Here is a 20436-nt window from a genome sequence, read left to right on the forward strand (position 1 = left end):
CCTCCTTCCCTCTATTTATAGGGCGAAGGGGGAAGGGGGGCGGCCCCTCTAGATGAGATCTAGAGGGGGGGCGGCGGCCAAGGGGAGGGGGCTTGCCCCCCAAGCCAAGGGGGGCGCCCACCTTAGGGTTCCCCCCCCCCAACCCTAGGCACATGGGCCCTAGAGGGATGGCGCCCAGCCCACTTAGGGGCTGGTTCCCTTCCACATACAGCCCATAGGGCCCTTCGGGGCAGGTGGACCCTCCCGGTGGACCCCCGGAACCCCTTCGGTGGTCCCGGTACAATACCGGCAAACCCCCAAATACTTCCGGTGACCGTATGATGACTTCCCATATATAAATCTTCACCTCCGGACCATTCCAGAACTCCTCGTGACGTCCGGGACTCCGAACAACATTCGGTAACCACATACTATTTCCCATAACAACTCTAGCGTCACCGAACCTTAAGTGTGTAGACCCTACAGGTTCGGGAACCATGTAGACATGACCGAGACACCTCTCCGGCCAATAACCAACAACGGGATCTGGATACCCATGTTGGCTCCCACATGTTCCACGATGATCTCATCGGATGAACCACGATGTCGGGGATTCAATCAATCTCGTACACAATTCCCTTTGTCTACCGGTATGATACTTGCCCGAGATTCGATCGTCGGTATCCCTATACCTTGTTCAATCTCGTTACCGGCAAGTCTCTTTACTCGTTCGTAACACATCATCCCGTGACCAACTCCTTGGTCACATTGAGCTCATTATGATGATGTCCTACCGAGTGGGCCCAGAGATACCTCTCCGTCACACGGAGTGACAAATCCCAGTCTCGATTCGTGCCAACCCAACAGACACTTCCGGAGATACCCGTAGTGTGCCTTTATAGCCACCCAGTTACGTTGTGACGTATGGCACACCCAAAGCATTCCTACGGTATCCGGGAGTTGCACAATCTCATGGTCTAAGGAATGATACTTGACATTAGAAAAGCTTTAGCAGACGAACTACACGATCTTGTGCTATGCTTAGGATTGGGTCTTGTCCATCACATCATTCTCCTAATGATGTGATCCCGTTATCAACGACATCCAATGTCCATGGTCAGGAAACCGTAACCATATATTGATCAATGAGCTAGTCAACTAGAGGCTCACTAGGGACATGTTGTGGTCTATGTATTCACACATGTATTACGATTTCCGGATAACACAATTATAGCATGAACAATAGACAATTATCATGAACAAAGAAATATAATAATAACCACTTTATTATTGCCTCTAGGGCATATTTCCAACAGATTTGTAGCACTAAAGTTGGATATGATGAAAGCGTATGACAGGTTGGAGTGGTCGTACCTTAAAGCGGTTGTGTTGCAACTTGGCATTAGTCCACGATTCACTGAAATGGTAATGAGGTGCGTCACTTCTATATCTTTCTCGGTATTGTTTAACGGGGGAAGTTTACAAGATTTTAGCCCCACGAGGGGAATGAGGCAGGGGGATCCGATCTCCCCGTATCTATTTCTGTTGGCTGCAAAAGGCTTATCATGCTTGTTGAAAGATCAAGGTGCTGGTGTTGGAGGACTTTCTGTTGCAGATACAGCACCGCCTATTAATCATCTCCTTTTTGCAGATGATATAGTCTTTTTTTTGAAGCCAACGGTGAAAATGCAGCTCGGGTTCGTGACCTCTTGAGAACCTACTGTGATGCCTCGGGAAAGAAAATTAACACGGATAAATCATCAATCTATTTCAGTAAGGGTGTCCCGGAAGCCACTAGAAATGAGATAAAGAATGTTTTGGATGTCCAGAACGAGTCACTTTCAGAGAAATATTTAGGCCTACCCACGGATGTAGGCAAGAGCAAGGAAGGCAGTTTCCGATATTTGAAGGATAGGATCTGGAAACATATTCAAGGCTGGATGGAGAAATGCTTGTCGGCAGGGGGGAAGGAGGTGTTAATTAAATCCGTCGCGCAATCTATTCCGACATATTTGATGTCCTGTTTCAAATTACCCTGAGGACTCAGTGAACATATAAACAATCTTCTCCGGAAGTTTTGGTGGGGAAGCAAACAAGGCCAGAGAAAGCCTGCATGGGTGTCTTGGAAGACGATGTGCAAACCAAAAAACATGGGCGGGATAGGATTCAGAGATATCGAGCTCTTTAACCTGGCATTGCTTGCAAGGCAAGTGTGGCGTTTGCTGCAGGATACAGAGTCATTGAGTGCGCGCGTGCTAAGGGCGAGGTATTACCCAAACGGCAACATCCTTGAAGCAGTTTTGGGAGCTCATCCGTCCTAGGTATGGCGATCTTTGGTGGAGGGCAGGGATCTTCTGACCCTAGGCTTGATTAGAAGAATTGGTACGGGTGCAGACACGCGCATTTGGGAAGATAATTGGCTTCCCCTGGACTACAAGTTGAGACCGATGTGCCCCATATCGGCCAATCCACCTACGCATGTATCTGAATTAATTGATGTGACGACCAGAACTTGGAACACGCAGCTGCTAATGGAGCATTTTATTGGGCCGGATGTTGAAGTTATTATGAATATCCCACTGAGCTCGCGGGTACAGCCTGACTTCTGGGCGTGGCATTATGACAGAAGGGGGTTGTTCACTGTTAAATCGGCCTACAGAATGATCAATGGCATTAAACATCAACGAGAAGATTGGCTCGAGCATAGGCCGGGCCATTCAAATAGAGAAGCTAAGGGGAAATCTTGGACGCAACTATGGAAGGTGCAAGTTCCATCAAAGGTCAAGATTTTTGTTTAGGCTGGCACATATGTCTCTACCAACGGGTTCAGTGCGACATGAACGTAAAATGGCGACAACTACCGCATGCAGCCTATGTAAAGAAGAGTTTGATTCTTGGCGCCATTCTTTGTTTGAATGCAGGATGGCGCGGTGCGTGTGGGCGCTCGGAGATGAGGAGATTCTTGAGCATGTGATATCTAACAAAAGTGACGATGCAAGGCTCTGGCTGTTCTGGCTGTTTGACACGATGAACCAACATGACCTTGCGAGAGTTTTGATCACCATGTGAGCAATATGGTGGGCTCGTTGTAGAGCGATACATGATGATGAGTTTCAAAGTCCCATGTCCACGATGTGCTTCGTTAACCAATACTTGCAGGACTTGGAAATTGCCACCAAAAGGACACCGACGAGACAGCCACAGGCTGCGAAGCCAAGAGCTCGTACATGGATTCCACCTGGAGTAAACGCGGCGAAAATCAATGCTGATGGTGCTATTTCCCACCAGGGAACGACGGGAGCTTCAGCCGCTGTTTGCAGGGATCAACACGGTAACTACCTTGGAGCATCTGCGGTGGTATTCGATGGGCTGGTCGAGCTCCATGCCTTGAAGCTCAAGCATGCAATGAGGCTCTTGCCCTAGCGTAAGACTTGATTCTGACACATGCGATAATAGCGTCTGACTGCTTGCAGGTTATTCAAGACATTAACGGAGCTTCGAGCTCCTCTTCTTATGCTTTAGTTTTGAATGAGATTAGAGATAGAGCTACAGATTTTATTAGCATTACTTTTCGGTTTGAAAACAGGGAGGCAAACTTTGAAGCACATGCCTTGGCAAAGGCGGCTTGGTCACTCCCTGCTGGGCGCCACCTGTGGCTAGGGAACCCATCAGACATTATTTGTATTCCTTCTATGATTGATGAATAAATCCCTAGTTCACCAAAAAAAAGCTGGCCACATACTGACATGCTAAACCCTTGTTTTCTTTGAGTAGTTCTGGACAGAAAAGTGCGATAGGTGTTAATGTGTAAAAAAATATCGCATAGTCTGAATTCAACTGAAGTGTACTGTCTATGAGCACTTAAGTTCACAGAAACCATGGTTTCAGATTTCAGAGCACATAAGCGATCTGTACGTAAGAAGACAAACATCTTAATTTCACATTGGAATAAACATTGCTTTTTCTACACTGTTACAATAATCACACAAAATTCGCTGTAGGCCTAGAAACTCCTTGAGCCTATTGAATTATAAAGTTTTTTCTTTCTTTGTCCTTGATGGCTGAACATTATCTCTACTATATCACGAAGAGGCCACTGCAGCTGTTGCTGGAAGAGGAACATCCACTAACCTCTCAAGCATATCCAGTTGATCATAAGGTGCTATCTGCAAAGCATCAGACGCATATGCATTTTAGGTCTTGCATGTGTTCCATTTTTTCAGAAATATGTTAGCGTCATCTAGATGTATCCCATAACTTTGCTGTACTCTTAAATTATCATAAACATTAACAGGAGATGAATCTAATTTTGTGTGTCATATACCTGACTAAATCCATCAGGCCAAGTTATAGAAACAGCATAGTTGCCCATCGGCCGTATCTCTTCAGGCTCGATGTCTTCAGGTACATCGCCATATTGTACTTTTTGCTCTCCGGTCCATTCGTCCTGCAAACAAGAACTACTTAGTATCTAAACTAATAAGCCATGAAATAGATAACTGTGAAGACAGCAGGCGCAAAGGTTCTGTGCAGACTGCCTCTGCACGCCAGTCCTCCAGATACACAATCTTGAGCGCTGTAGGGTAGTTGTACAGTTTTTTTGGTTTTTTGTTCTAAGTACTCCCTCCGTAAACTAATATAAGAGTGTTTAGATCACTAATATAAGAGCGTTTAGATCACTACTTTAGTGATCTAAATGCTCTTATATTAGTTTACAGAGGGAGTACTCTCTTTAGTCTGGTTTTTTGCTGGTTTGGCTGTAAGACTTGTGCCATCCCAGTGCCCTTTTCTAATACTTCAAAATAACACACATTTAGATGTTCGAGAAAAGAAAACCATTAAATAGGTTTCTGAAATGAGAAGAGAAAAATGACGTGCATGACTTAGTTTCCCAAAAAGAGAACTGTATTAAGCTTTTGGACTCTGTGAATGATGAACTGTGAATATATATCCAACGCATCATAAGGAAAGGGCATACACACCACACTTTGAGCAGATCGGTCATTCCGTCTGACTGTTGCTGGGTGCAAGAAGAACTCCTCGTCTGAATCTGGCACTTTCACTCTGATTGCTCTAATTGATCTATCGTAGGACACTGCTGTTGAAACTGAAAATAAACAACAACAATTTTAACACAACATTAACGAGAAAGTGTTGGAGTATGTTTTATAGTGCAACACATGCAAAACAAGGTTGCACCAACACTTTTATATGTTTTCTTTTTCATGTCAAGTTAGTGCACATATGTTATATTCTGTTACTTCTGGAGCTTTTAATTTACCTTGTTGTCTAATTTTAGCACATTGTTGAACAACACATACTCCAAGATTCTGAAATATCTTGGCAACGTCCCCTTGGGGATCAGACACTACTTCAGGAATGCCAGTATCTCCAGAAGACGAAAGCTGTAAAATTACCAAACTATAATTTCCTCTCTCATGTTTAGCCAAGTGCAAGCAGGATCTTTTTTCTTTTTGGACTTACAGTTGGCCGTATTGGCAAATCAAAGAGGTTAGGTATTCCAAACTGCTGCACAACCTGAAAGAGGAATTGCATTGTCGAACAAACTCAATAGCTATCCAAGAGAAATGTGCTACTAAATATTAATTAATACGTATTTGTCTTGCCTGAGTTCCAGAACCTTTTCCAAATGGGTAATAGCGCTTTTCGTCAGCATCAAAGTAGCACATGTTCTCAACAACTGCAACACATGGAACCTTGGCAACAGAAGAGGTACAGAGACAAGTCAATGGAAGGATACTTATCAAATTAGACTATTCATGAATCATGTTGTGCAAGATTACACACCTTAAGCTTAGAGAACATCCGAACACCCTTAGCAACATCAATAAAAGCCAGCTTCTGAGGGGTAGTAACAATCACAGCTGCAGTCAACGGAGCTACCTGGTGTTTCAGGCGTGTTATACTTCGAGATGGTTTCAGTATGATCCTAATTCACTAGGATATATAATATGCACAGCAAAGTTACTAGAGAACCACCTGACAGAGTGTTAAGTGTATATCGCCTGTTCCGGGAGGCATATCAATGACAAGATAGTCAAGTTCGCCCCTTTTATGCAATAAACAACAGTGTCAAGTTCTTTTATTCACAGGTAATTAAATAAACTAATTGGTGCATTATACGTAGTAGCTGGAAGTAATGGCTATTAAATATGTCATGTGCATCTGATGGCTTTAGACAGGGATCAACTGTTGGCTTTGCATACCAGTCAGTCGTGGTCAGCAACTGATTAATGACTCCTGAAACCATTGGACCACGCATGATCGCTCTTCCTTGTCCAGCAAAGCCAAAAGACACCAATTTGACTCCCAAGTATTCAGTCGGAAGAATACTTTTGCTTTCTGGGTTCTAAAGGTAAGTCTGTTTACCATTATTAGTGCAAAACACTAACTTCCATGTTAACATAAAGATCCAACCATCAGGCTTACCACCACTAGCAGCCGGTTCACTGGAGAAACCATATTTGGTAAGCTTGGACCAAAGACATCGGCATCGAAAATCCCAACCCTGGCCCCCATACCAGCTAAGGTGTATGCAAGATTCACTGCGACTGTAGATTTTCCAACTCCTCCCTGGAGACGTGAAAACGGTCACTAAAAGCAATTTTTAAGGTATCGTTTGATGTGTGCAGGAGTACCAAGTCTTGCCTTGCAACTTGAGACTGCTATGATGTTTGAAATTTTCTTTAGTCCTTCTGGGAGGTCCCCTGCATAAACTGGTTGTGCAGGTTGTGCAGACATTGTAACATTGACCTTTTTGACCCATGGAAGTGCTGCAACGACCTCATTTGCCTTTTCTTCAAACTGTACAGCACAAATGCAGAAGAGTTTTAGGCAAAGCCATTCCTTGGAAAGGATAATACAGATGCAATGTTATCAGACAAAAATCATATTAACGTCATTGCACAGCACTTTTAAATAGCAGATATACAGTTCAAGTGCAGATCCACCGATGCATAGCAATTGAAGCATAGCTGACATAAGTGGTCGTTAAGCGTTGGCACTGACTTATGCCATGAAATGATCAGACAGCGGATAATCAGATAACTGAACACGAGAACTGCCTCACCATGTCCTTGACTGGGCATGCAGGAGTCGTCAGCTCCACACGAAACGAGACCTGAAGACAGTCAAACTAATAGGTAAGTCCCAGGCAATGCCGGCTAATCTCTGTCGCATCTCATTCGATCAGGAAGTGCCCTTTTACCTCCTCTAAAGTCTCGCTGATCTCCAAATCCTTGATAAACCCACACGAGACGATGTCCGTCCCGAAATCAGGATCGATAATCTGGGAGAGCGCGATGAGCACGTCCCTCTTGGCATCTTCCACTGACGCGACCACCGCACCAGCTGGGGAAATTATACAGACACCAGAGCACACACAAGTTACACACACACATATATCTTCAATTAGCATGGCACTAAGCCCGGCAACAGGCACAGCCGCACAGGCCAGTGCATGAATTCAGAGTCGCCAGGAATTCTGCGACTGCTGCTGCTGCTGCTAATACTACTACGACTGCGACGGCGAAACATGCAAAAGCTCGGGGGGATTTGAAGTTACCGCCGGACGAGGCGGCTCTCGCGCACGGCCGGCGACGGCCCACGCGCGGCGACAAGGGGGGCCGGGCATGCGACTGGATAGTGGCCGCCGCGGCAGGAGGAGCCTTCGCTGGCAGGGCACCTGCTGCATGTGGATGTATGCTTCATGAGAGCTGAGACATCATCCATCGATTCATTCACGGGGGACGAGGGCGAGCTCACCTCTTGGGGTTGGAGTCGGGGAGACGAGATGAGGAGCGGGCGTCACGATGAAAGAGGCCGGCGCGGTGTGGAGGGTCCGCATTGCCGCCATCTCCGCCGGCGAGGAAGTGTCAATGGGATGGATGATGAGGGCGGAACGGGGGGAGGGAGTGGCCGTCTTTGGGCCGCTGGTTGTGTGGATTTGGTTTGCCTCGTGACTTAAAGATCAGTAGCAGCGCAAGCAAGAGCTGCCCTCGTAGTGACACGGCCACTGACGAGTGGCTCCCACATGACAATCTTCCCGTCTAGTGTTTGGGAGCACAAGATGGTATTTTACGAGTGTCGCGTGGGATAAATATTACGGAATCGCTAAAATGTGATGTCTGAGTTTAAGAGATTGAAGACAAATGATGCCCCGTCCGTCGGATTGATTTGCACGAATCGCCGCACGGGTCCACCGGCCATGTTAGATTCTGACCATGCTTGCTCTCGTATCGGACCGCGCGAATATACAGCATAACCACTTCCTTTTTTTCCACCACCGCCCTCAATCGCCATTTCATTTCACGAATCGTGCAGTCACTGTTTGTCGTTGTTCTCCTCCACGAGGAGCGAAGTTCGGCAGAGGAGAGGCGATTGCCAGAGGAGGAGGGGGAGCGGCCGCCACCGGCCGCACCGTGTGCACCGTTGTCTTCCTGCCGCCTCCACTTCTCGCTACGACTTGGCATGAGGAGAAGAGGGAGCGGCTGCCACCGACCGCACCGTGTGCGCCGCTGTCTTCCTGCTGCCTCCACTTCTCGCTACGACTTGGCATTATAGAAAAGAGATCCAAAAAATGATCAAAACAAGATGTATCAAAAAGGCATAAAAATGAGAGAGAAGGAGCAACATCATTATTCTTTTTAGAGTACAAATGTAGTGTGTTTGAAAGTAGCACCACTTCATTGCATTTCATTGTTGAGAGTTCCCAAGTCTTATTTACATACTAGCGGGGAGTGAGGAACTTCGTATTCTAAAACTTGACTTGTATATTTCAATGATGAGCCTCCTCAAATGAGCTCTAGGTCTTCGTGAGTAAGTTGGATGCGCATCCATTAAACCGTAGGAGAGCTTTCATTCATATACTAAATGACCCATTATGCCATTACCGCAATGACAAACTGTAACCAAGAAGTTAAGCAAGCTATGGGCAACATGTTCAATAAATGTTCATTTTATGAATTTATCCTCACATATGAGAACACAAAGAAGCAATAGACAGGCTAAATAGTGATAACCACCCCTGGATAATAGGAAGTGCTTGTTCATATCAGCCGCACTTAGACACGACCTCGGTGCCGAAGAGGTCAGGCGTGAACACTGGTTTTGGGTGGAGAGAAATCACACCTGTGGGGTAGTTCGTTAAGGACCACCACATGAAAGCATGGCGAGCAAGGCAACACCAAACTAGACGAACCAAGAACCATCACAACCACCTAAAATGATCCGTTGCACCCAACAAATGTAAAAAAAATCGAAGATTTTTTCTCGTTAATTGTCTGCAATTGATTATATTTGTATTGTGTTTGTTTTTGCCTTGTATTTAGTAATCACAAACAAGACGATCGTTGCTCATTTGCTTATTGTCCGGCCAGGGCAACCCAATAGTCGGGTCAATAGAAAACCCGACCGCACCCCCCCCCCACCATGGCAAATGACATGTGTCAGGCACGTCATGATTTTTTTAAGTGTGAATATTTTTAAATTTTTTGAATATTTTTCAAATTTGTAAAAAATATTTTCTTAAATTCATGAATATTTTTTGACTTTGTGAACATTTTGAAATACATGAACATTTTTTGGAATGCATGAATGTCTTTTCAATGCACAAACATTTTACAAATTCATGAAGAATTTTGAATTTTGTGATTTTTTTGAAAGTTGAACATTTTTCCAAATTCATGAACATGTTTTAATTCGTGATTTTTTAAATTGCATCCATGTTTTGAATTCGTGCACCTTTTAAAATTCATGAACACTATTTAAAATTTGTGAACATTTTTCGAGTTGGCATTTTTTTTCAAATTCATGATTTTCTTTTGATTTTGCTAACTTTTATAAATTCATAATTTTTTATTAAAATAAAACCAGCTGAAAATGAAAAGAAAGCATGAGCTCGCTTGCTCACTAGGAGGCTCACATGTAGCGATCAACTTTTTCCTCGTGGCGTTCGTAAGCAGATAGGCCCGTTCACTTGAAGTTCACGTGGGCGAGCATGCGCCCGTCCTGTTGCAACAAACGCCCGACACGTCCCCTGACGCAGAAGAGGATGGGTATTGCTGTTCCAGCTTTCTGGTCTTGTTACCAACATCTCAACCTTATTCCTCGTGCGAACAAGCACCCGGTGCCACGCCTCTCTACACACAGGCCAGCATTTGCCCAAGGATTTGCCTTGCGCGTGATGCGGCAACAATTAGGCGTTTGGTAGAGTGCATCAAGCCCAACCATGCTCTCACGAGCTAAGTTGGAGTTGTTCGGCTGCCTGGCTTGCACGGAAAAACTGGCCCGCACCAAACTTAGAGCGCCCCTTCGCCAAATCCACCAGGAACACTCAGTTTAGTCCCTTTTTCACATGTAGAACATCATCTGTATGCCTTCAAACAGGCTATGGTGAGTCAGGCTCCAAAAAAAAAAAGCGAAAAGCATGCAGTCTACTAAACGCCTCCTAGATGTGTGTGGCCCAGCCAGTTTTGATGCAGCTCTGCATGACCTGAGGCCGAGTACCCAACCGAAGCGGGATCTTATATGCCGCAAACAGAAGTGGCTTCGCTAAAGTTGCCCGCGGGTGGGCTGGCCTAGTTAGTTGTTTTATAGTTCGTTTATGTTTCCATAGTTGTTTCCCGCGGGTTTTATTTCGTTTTTCTTCTGTGCTTTTTTTTCCTTTCCAGTTTTTCACTATTTTGTCAGTTTTTAGTTCATTTTTTCCATTTTATTTTTATTTTAAGTTTTGGTTCTTTTTCCCTTCATTTTCCTAATTTATGTATTTTTCTATTCCTGTTTTTACCTTCTCTATTTTTCCTATTTATATAAAAGGGCACCGTTTACAACAAAAATGTTCAACTTATATTAAGAAAATGTTAACCGTATATAATGAAAAAGGTTCACCGTGCATTATAAAAATGTTCATCTCGTATTACAAAATGTTCAACCTATATTATGAAATTGTTGAACCTATATTCTAAACTTTTCACTGTGTATTTCAAATTTGTTCATCGTATATTAAGAAATTGTTCAACATATACTACAAAATGTTTGTTGTGTATTTGAATTTTTTTCAGCGTTTTGTTACAAAAAAATTTACTTTCTAAATAAATTGTTCAGTGTATATTACAAATGTTCAATGTGTTTTTAGAATTTGTTCAACGTATATATTAATATTTTCATAAATTACTGGAAATTAAACCGAGCAAAAAGAATTTGACGCTACAGTTAACCAGATGTACAGTATCTTTTCTTGAGTAAGTGTCTCCCACATTGTGTTTATTTCGTTTGTGCGAAGCCACAGCTCCTTACGCACACGCACATTGTGTTTATTAAGAAAATGTTAACCATATATAATGAAAAAGGTTCACCGTGCATTATAAAAATGTTCATCTTGTATTACAAAATGTTCAACCTATATTATGAAATTGTTGAACCTATATTCTAACTGTTCACTGTGTATTTCAAATTTGTTCATCGTATATTAAGAAATTGTTCAACATGTACTACAAAATGTTCGTTGTGTATTTGAATTTTTTCAGCGTTTTTTTACAAAAAAAATTACTTTCTAAATAAATTGTTCAGTGTATATTACAAATGTTCAATGTGTTTTTAGAATTTGTTCAACGTATATATTAATATTTTCATAAATTACTGGAAATTAAACCGAGCAAAAAGAATTTGACGCTACAGTTAACCAGATGTACAGTATCTTTTCTTGAGTAAGTGTCTCCCACATTGTGTTTATTTCGTTTGTGCGAAGCCACAGCTCCTTACGCACACGCACATTGCGTTTATTAAGAAAATGTTAACCGTATATAATGAAAAAGGTTCACCGTGCATTATAAAAATGTTCATCTTGTATTACAAAATTCAACCTATATTATGAAATTGTTGAACCTATATTCTAAACTGTTCACTGTGTATTTCAAATTTGTTCATCGTATATTAAGAAATTGTTCAACATATACTACAAAATGTTCGTTGTGTATTTGAATTTTTTTCAGCGTTTTTTTACAAAAAAATTTACTTTCTAAATAAATTGTTCAGTGTATATTACAAATGTTCAATGTGTTTTTAGAATTTGTTCAACGTATATATTAATATTTTCATAAATTACTGGAAATTAAACCGAGCAAAAAGAATTTGACGCTACAGTTAACCAGATGTACAGTATCTTTTCTTGAGTAAGTGTCTCCCACATTGTGTTTATTTCGTTTGTGCGAAGCCACAGCTCCTTACGCACACGCACATTGTGTTTATTAAGAAAATGTTAACCGTATATAATGAAAAAGGTTCACCGTGCATTATAAAAATGTTCATCTTGTATTACAAAATGTTCAACCTATATTATGAAATTGTTGAACCTATATTCTAACTGTTCACTGTGTATTTCAAATTTGTTCATCGTATATTAAGAAATTGTTCAACATATACTACAAAATGTTCGTTGTGTATTTGAATTTTTTTCAGCGTTTTTTTACAAAAAAATTTACTTTCTAAATAAATTTTTCAGTGTATATTACAAATGTTCAATGTGTTTTTAGAATTTGTTCAACGTATATATTAATATTTTCATAAATTACTGGAAATTAAACCGAGCAAAAAGAATTTGACGCTACAGTTAACCAGATGTACAGTATCTTTTCTTGAGTAAGTGTCTCCCACATTGTGTTTATTTCGTTTATGCGAAGCCACAGCTCCTTACGCACACGCACATTGTGTTTATTAAGAAAATGTTAACCGTATATAATGAAAAAGGTTCACCGTGCATTATAAAAATGTTCATCTTGTATTACAAAATTCAACCTATATTATGAAATTGTTGAACCTATATTCTAAACTGTTCACTGTGTATTTCAAATTTGTTCATCGTATATTAAGAAATTGTTCAACATATACTGCAAAATGTTCGTTGTGTATTTGAATTTTTTTCAGCGTTTTTTTACAAAAAATTTTACTTTCTAAATAAATTGTTCAGTGTATATTACAAATGTTCAATGTGTTTTTAGAATTTGTTCAACGTATATATTAATATTTTCATAAATTACTGGAAATTAAACCGAGCAAAAAGAATTTGACGCTACAGTTAACCGGATGTACAGTATCTTTTCTTGAGTAAGTGTCTCCCACATTGTGTTTATTTCGTTTGTGCGAAGCCACAGCTCCTTACGCACACGCACATTGTGTTTATTAAGAAAATGTTAACCGTATATAATGAAAAAGGTTCACCGTGCATTATAAAAATGTTCATCTTGTATTACAAAATGTTCAACCTATATTATGAAATTGTTGAACCTATATTCTAAACTGTTCACTGTGTATTTCAAATTTGTTCATCGTATATTAAGAAATTGTTCAACATATACTACAAAATGTTCGTTGTGTATTTGAATTTTTTTCAGCGTTTTTTTACAAAAAAAATTACTTTCTAAATAAATTGTTCAGTGTATATTACAAATGTTCAATGTGTTTTTAGAATTTGTTCAACGTATATATTAATATTTTCATAAATTACTGGAAATTAAACCGAGCAAAAAGAATTTGACGCTACAGGTAACCGGATGTACAGTATCTTTTCTTGAGTAAGTGTCTCCCACATTGTGTTTATTTCGTTTGTGCGAAGCCACAGCTCCTTACGCACACGCACATTGTGTTTATTAAGAAAATGTTAACCATATATAATGAAAAAGGTTCACCGTGCATTATAAAAATGTTCATCTTGTATTACAAAATGTTCAACCTATATTATGAAATTGTTGAACCTATATTCTAACTGTTCACTGTGTATTTCAAATTTGTTCATCGTATATTAAGAAATTGTTCAACATGTACTACAAAATGTTCGTTGTGTATTTGAATTTTTTCAGCGTTTTTTTACAAAAAAAATTACTTTCTAAATAAATTGTTCAGTGTATATTACAAATGTTCAATGTGTTTTTAGAATTTGTTCAACGTATATATTAATATTTTCATAAATTACTGGAAATTAAACCGAGCAAAAAGAATTTGACGCTACAGTTAACCAGATGTACAGTATCTTTTCTTGAGTAAGTGTCTCCCACATTGTGTTTATTTCGTTTGTGCGAAGCCACAGCTCCTTACGCACACGCACATTGCGTTTATTAAGAAAATGTTAACCGTATATAATGAAAAAGGTTCACCGTGCATTATAAAAATGTTCATCTTGTATTACAAAATTCAACCTATATTATGAAATTGTTGAACCTATATTCTAAACTGTTCACTGTGTATTTCAAATTTGTTCATCGTATATTAAGAAATTGTTCAACATATACTACAAAATGTTCGTTGTGTATTTGAATTTTTTTCAGCGTTTTTTTACAAAAAAATTTACTTTCTAAATAAATTGTTCAGTGTATATTACAAATGTTCAATGTGTTTTTAGAATTTGTTCAACGTATATATTAATATTTTCATAAATTACTGGAAATTAAACCGAGCAAAAAGAATTTGACGCTACAGTTAACCGGATGTACAGTATCTTTTCTTGAGTAAGTGTCTCCCACATTGTGTTTATTTCGTTTGTGCGAAGCCACAGCTCCTTACGCACACGCACATTGTGTTTATTAAGAAAATGTTAACCGTATATAATGAAAAAGGTTCACCGTGCATTATAAAAATGTTCATCTTGTATTACAAAATGTTCAACCTATATTATGAAATTGTTGAACCTATATTCTAAACTGTTCACTGTGTATTTCAAATTTGTTCATCGTATATTAAGAAATTGTTCAACATATACTACAAAATGTTCGTTGTGTATTTGAATTTTTTTCAGCGTTTTTTTACAAAAAAAATTACTTTCTAAATAAATTGTTCAGTGTATATTACAAATGTTCAATGTGTTTTTAGAATTTGTTCAACGTATATATTAATATTTTCATAAATTACTGGAAATTAAACCGAGCAAAAAGAATTTGACGCTACAGGTAACCGGATGTACATTATCTTTTCTTGAGTAAGTGTCTCCCACATTGTGTTTATTTCGTTTGTGCGAAGCCACAGCTCCTTACGCACACGGGCGTCCTGTAGGGCAATTCCTAAATGGCGCCTTAAGCGCCCCTTTTAGGTGTCTACGCAATCGGCCAACTCACCTATTTGTGCAGGATTCGAACCGGCGATCTCGCTAGTCCATGCGTGCTGCACTAACCACTAGGCCAACTCACCTATTCGTGTTTTGAGCTTTTTTACACTTTTATTCTTTTTCCTTCCTTTTTTATTTTTTTTCTGTTTTTCTTGGAAACGGGTTTGTTTATTTTTTTTCTTCTTTTCTACTAAGTGCGTGAACTCTTTTTTTCAATTTTTTGAACTTATTTTGCAAAATTGTGAACTTTCTTTCAAATCGATATTTTTGTTTTCAAAATTGATGACCTTTTTTAAAAATATTGGTATTTTTTTTTCAAAATCTATGAACCTTTTTCCAAATCAATGAACTTTTTTAGAAAAATCGATGAAATTTTCAAGTTGATGATTTTTTTTCAAATTCAATGAACTTTTATCAAGTTTGATGAAGTTTTTCCAAATTTGATGGACCTTTTTTTTTAATGAATGATTTTTTTTTCAAATTTGCATACTTTTCTTTAAAAATGGTGAACTTATTCAACTTCATGATCTTTTTGTATTATTCAGAAAATATAAGTGATAGAGTACACATGCAATAAATAGGGCGGCCGCGTGCTCTTATAAGGTTGGCGCTTTTATCATTCACTCTTGTTGAGTTGGTTTAGTGATTAGGCGCGCTTGTACAGGAAGGCAGTGGCGCGAGTTCGAATACTGAGAGGGCTATAATTTTTTTTTTCTGTTTTCCCGCTACAGAGCGTCCCAAGCCTTATTGGGCCAGGCCCAGGTGGGCACGCGTGGGCGCCAGGACGTGTCAGCGGCGCTAAATGCGATGCTTAGGAGCTCACGTCCTATAGGGACTCTCCCAACCGAACTAGCAAGCCACTCTTTTTTGGAGAACGTTTAGTTTAAACCGGATGATTTTCTATCTCCGTAAGCCGTCTCCTATGCATGCCACGTGCCCTCTCAGCCCACCGCTTCCCTCCCCCACCTTACCCCTTCGGACGTGCTCCCCTCCACTCATCCCCTTCCTCATCCTCTTCGTCCCTTTTCTCCACCAAACCCTCTTCCTCTCAGCTCAGCAAGCACATGCCGTCAACCACCTGTGTTGTGTTGCAGCCTCGCGCGGCGTTGCTACTGCAGCATCATCGGTCACCACCGTCACCGCCGCGCGCTACGTTGCATTGGAGCTTCATCTGAGCCGTTAGTGTTGCATTGGAGCTTTGCCGGATTTGCATCGGAGCTTCACCGGAGTGGGCTCCAACGAAGCTTCGTCGGAGGCGCCGCGCTCGGTGTTGCCATGGAGCAGCCTCCGGTGGCTCCCGGTGTTGTGATGCATCAGTCGCCGGCGGCTCTGTCCACCCGTACCACTAGTGGTGTTGCGATGCAGCATGTTGGTGGCAACCGCCGGAGTTGAGTGAAATGCTCCGGCTCATGTCTCAGCGTGCGCACATGCAGCAACAGCAGCACAGCCTCCTTGCCGCAGCGAGGACATCGGCGCCGTCTTTAGAGGAGACGCGGGGTTGTCGAACTGAACAAGATCAGAGGAGAGAAGCGTGAGCTGCCTTGCTGAGATCGAGCGGCTAATAGTGCCAGATCGAATGGCTAGGCAGGCGGATGATTTTTCGAAAAAATCATCGGCCGACTTGTAGCGGCGGCCCTCTCTTTTTGTGTCGTGCAACGTTAAAACATCCTGGCTAAATTTTGTTTTACCCTTTTCTGATATCTATTCGAGATCTGACCCTTGTTTGAAATTGTTTCGAGATCTGACCCTTTTTTCTACCGCCAGGGTCCATGGCGGTAGGGTATAACAGCCTACCGCCAAGGTCCATGGCGGTAGGGTTGCATGCCCTACCGTTAAATCCTGCTAAGTATTGAACACAGTGCGTGCTCGTGCCTACCGCCGAGCACCTTGGCGGTAGGGTTGTACATGCTACCGCTAGTCTGTTTGGCGGTAGGGATGTTTCCTACCGCCAAGGTCCCTGGCGGTAGGTTTTTACACCCTACCATCATGGACCCTGGCGGTAGCAAAAGGGTCAGATCTCGAAAAAAATTCAAACTAGGGTCAGATCTCGAATAGGTATCACAAAAGGGTCAAAGCACGAAAATTTGCCCCTTCCGGCATGGCTTCGCTCCAACTTTTCTCCGAGCACAGCACACGGTCCAACCTTGGGTGTGAGCCGTACTACATTTTCTTTTCCCCGGATCCAGATACCCTTGCATACAATCCAAATCCACGAGGACATGTTACATACAAGCGTCAAGAGATACCTTCATATTTGATCAATTTATACCAACACCACCCGTACGTACGTACGTAGTGGCCCTAAACAGAACCGCTAAAGCATGTTGCATGTATGGACGGGCTCATCACTCTCCTCCATGACCGAAGGGAAAATCCCATGCTCGATCATCTCGTCACCGTCGCCATGGATGAAGGCCGAAGATGGCACATCATCACTCTCGCCTCCTAAGATGGAAGCATCATCCTTGCTCGTCGCCATGTCGTCCGCGTCCAAAGCTTGGTCCTCGAATGTCTCCGTAGTCGTACTCGTCGCTGCATCGTCTTGAAAAAGAGTCGAAGGAGACTCGGCACCATCAATGCCACAAAGAGGGATGGTGGTGAAGTCGAACTTGGGAGCATCGTCTTGGAGCTCGTCGGGCTTGGACATCTTGGTGGTGCTATCCTCATGCTCGTTCTCATGGAGCTTGGTCGTCGCGAAGTGAGCTTGGGGTGGAGAAACCTTGGCCTTCATGAGTTCTTGTTCCGCCTTGAGAGCACCAATGTAGTTGTCGTCGAGGGACTTGTAGTTCGCGAGGAAGATAGCCTTGGAGATGTCATTGTTCAATCCCATCATGAAGTGGAACTTCATTGACATGGGGTCGTCCACGCCGGCTCGTCGCAAGGCATGCTTCATCTCCTTGAAGTACTCGTCGATGGACTTGGATCCTTGGATGGTGTTGTTCAATTGGCGTCGGAGTTGTTCCGTGTAGGTTGGAGGCACAAACTCTCATCGCAAAGCTCTCTTCGTCTTGGGCCAACTCATGTCGTAGGTACCCGAAGGTGTGTGAAGCCACCATGTCGACGCATAGTTGTGGAAGTTTCTTGAGGCGCACTTCACTTGATCTTCGGGAGGAACTTGATGTAGCTTGAGGTAGTCGTCCATGAGGCGCTCCCATTCGAGATACTCCTCGGGTTCTAGAGTCCCATAGAAAGGAATCTCGTGGTCGGTGTCGAGGTCGTAGTAGCTCGTGGAAGTCGCAGACTTGAGCTTGGGGAGCTTCTCTTGAGAGTAGTCTTGAGGTGCTTGTTGGCGAAGATGCCGTATGTCCGTTGGCGAAGATGCCTTGAAGTCGCTTGGCGAAGATGCCAAGGGAGATGGTGAAGTCGTTGAGCGGTTGTTGGTGTTGAGCTCTTGACCTTCACGTTCTTGTTGGTGATGGTGTCGATGCCGATGTGATCTTGCCGGAGATGGTAGCTCGGAAGCATGTGCACTAGAGCGTCTTCTCGAAGATGAGGAAGATCTCTTGTAGGACTTGATGAGGGCTTTGATCTCCTCCATTTGAGCTTGCATCTTGGCGTCGTTGGAGTTGTTCGTGGCATCGAACTCGTTGTTGTTGTTGTAGACCGAGGTTGAAATGCCTTGCCTATCCATCACAAGACTCGAGTAGAGGTGAGTAGGAAATGAGATAAACAATACCAAGTTACCTTTTCCCAAAGTTGAGGATGTATCCCGTTTCACTCAATGTGAGATGAAAGAATAGTGGAATTGGTACTGCACTTTGTTCACCCACACCTATCAAGTGAAGCTTATGGAGTGGCTCGGTGAGGATAGTGGCAATAAAAATTTGATGTAAAATGTTAGCAAGAGTCAATAATATTGAAAGAGATTCACAAATTCGCAAGTGAAACAAGTAGACCAATAGCAATGAATGGCACACGGAAACGCACACACGGATAGATAAACGGGGCCGTGCAACCAAGGAATGGGCACAAAATGTGGAATCCACGGAAAACGCTCGTGTTGCACAACTCAAGAGAGACGCTAGCACGATTGCTCAATAGGTGGATACGACACTTGTGTACAACCTATAAGATGCAAAATGGATAAACTTTCTATCCCAAATATGCTATTATGTATGGTTCCCGGTGTTTCTCTCAAGATGATCCAAGATGATCGGATATGACAATCTTATGTGCAATGTGGGATGATGCTATGGCACTTGCTTACAAGCTTCTTTGCTCTCTCTCTTTTGCTTAAAAGCTTATTCTTCTTTCTTTTTTTTGGATATGGCCACTTTTGCACAATGCACAAACCAAGATAGCAATAGTGTATATGCGGGAACAAACTTGTGACACAAGAATGATATGATGATACCAATATGATATGGTATATATGCAATGGAAGGTGTATCGATGATCACTAATGTGCACAAGTAACGTTGCCGGGCAATACTCAAATGGCTAGTCTCGATAGGCAAGTGACGCAAAATGGGCTAGGGGTTAACAATGCAATTGCAAGGGGAATATACAACGGTGTCGTCGAGGTTACCGTCCTTGGTGATGATGAGTGGCAGTGTTCTTGATGTAGATACCAAGATGATGGAGACTCGTCCCTAAGTAGCCGAAACACCTTAGGAAACGGAAAAACCGCGAACTCAAAATCTCAAATGACAAATGTCAAATGGTGGTAGCGGAGATGCAATGATGGGTTTTGCGAGTAGGCAATGTGGGGGTGGAGGGTTATTGGGTTATGTGAGTCGGAGTTGAAGGTCACCGTCCCTAAGTAGCCGAAACACCTTAGGAGACACAACTCACAACTCAAACAAAATTGGGTTAAGTTGGGGTGTGGCGGAAGTGTATGGTGGGCAAGCCTATGCGGAAGTGAAGGTGGTGGTTGATGAAGAAGCAACCGTCCCTAAGTATCCGAAACACCTTAGGAGACTCAAGTCACAACTCAAACAACCACATATGCAATGGGGAACAAAATGGGTTAGGTTGCGGAAGTCGGTGGTGGTAATGCGGATGATATGGTGGTGGCCCTAGGCAAAGATGACAAAATTCAGAAAATTTGATGGAGTCAAATGATGTTGGTGGTATTTTTGTGGTAAGGGGAATGTCAAGAGCTTCAAAACGAGCTAAAGAACGTCAAAAACGGAGTTCGGATGAATTAGTTATGTCCGAAACAAGAATTCAGCCGAGTTAGTGTGAGGGTTAGCCGGACATCCGGGAGGAGGTCCGGATGATCCGGGTTCGTCAAGGCAGGTTCTGTTGTCTAGGTGTCCGGACATCCGGGAGAGGGTCCAGCTGATCCGGGAGGTGTCCGGATGATCCGGGAGAAGGTCCGGATGATCCGGGCAAGTCAAACT

At 42.2% G+C, this 20436-nt stretch overlaps 1 protein-coding gene across 2 annotated transcripts; it reads right to left on the reverse strand.

The window, feature by feature from the left end:
• Positions 1-3807: 3807 nt before the first annotated feature.
• LOC123079159 (fe-S cluster assembly factor HCF101, chloroplastic) lies at positions 3808-7962 on the reverse strand. 2 transcript variants are annotated; one of them, XM_044501843.1, is made up of 15 exons: positions 7765-7962; positions 7565-7684; positions 7208-7350; positions 7070-7120; positions 6649-6804; positions 6430-6573; positions 6207-6349; positions 5980-6049; positions 5788-5883; positions 5607-5696; positions 5464-5517; positions 5261-5384; positions 4962-5086; positions 4304-4426; positions 3808-4145 (listed from the first exon to the last, which is right to left on the reverse strand). In XM_044501843.1, the coding sequence occupies exons 1-15, from the start codon at positions 7853-7855 to the stop codon at positions 4062-4064; spliced, it is 1614 nt and encodes a 537-aa protein (XP_044357778.1). In that variant the 5' UTR covers positions 7856-7962; the 3' UTR covers positions 3808-4061. The 2 variants fall into 2 exon arrangements, with proteins under 2 accessions (XP_044357778.1, XP_044357777.1); XM_044501842.1 differs by having other exon boundaries at positions 7565-7687.
• Between the last annotated feature and the right edge of the window lie 12474 nt (positions 7963-20436).

The sequence above is a fragment of the Triticum aestivum genome, chromosome 3D (genome assembly GCF_018294505.1).
Source record: "Triticum aestivum cultivar Chinese Spring chromosome 3D, IWGSC CS RefSeq v2.1, whole genome shotgun sequence".
NCBI classification, from domain to species: Eukaryota; Viridiplantae; Streptophyta; class Magnoliopsida; order Poales; family Poaceae; genus Triticum; species Triticum aestivum.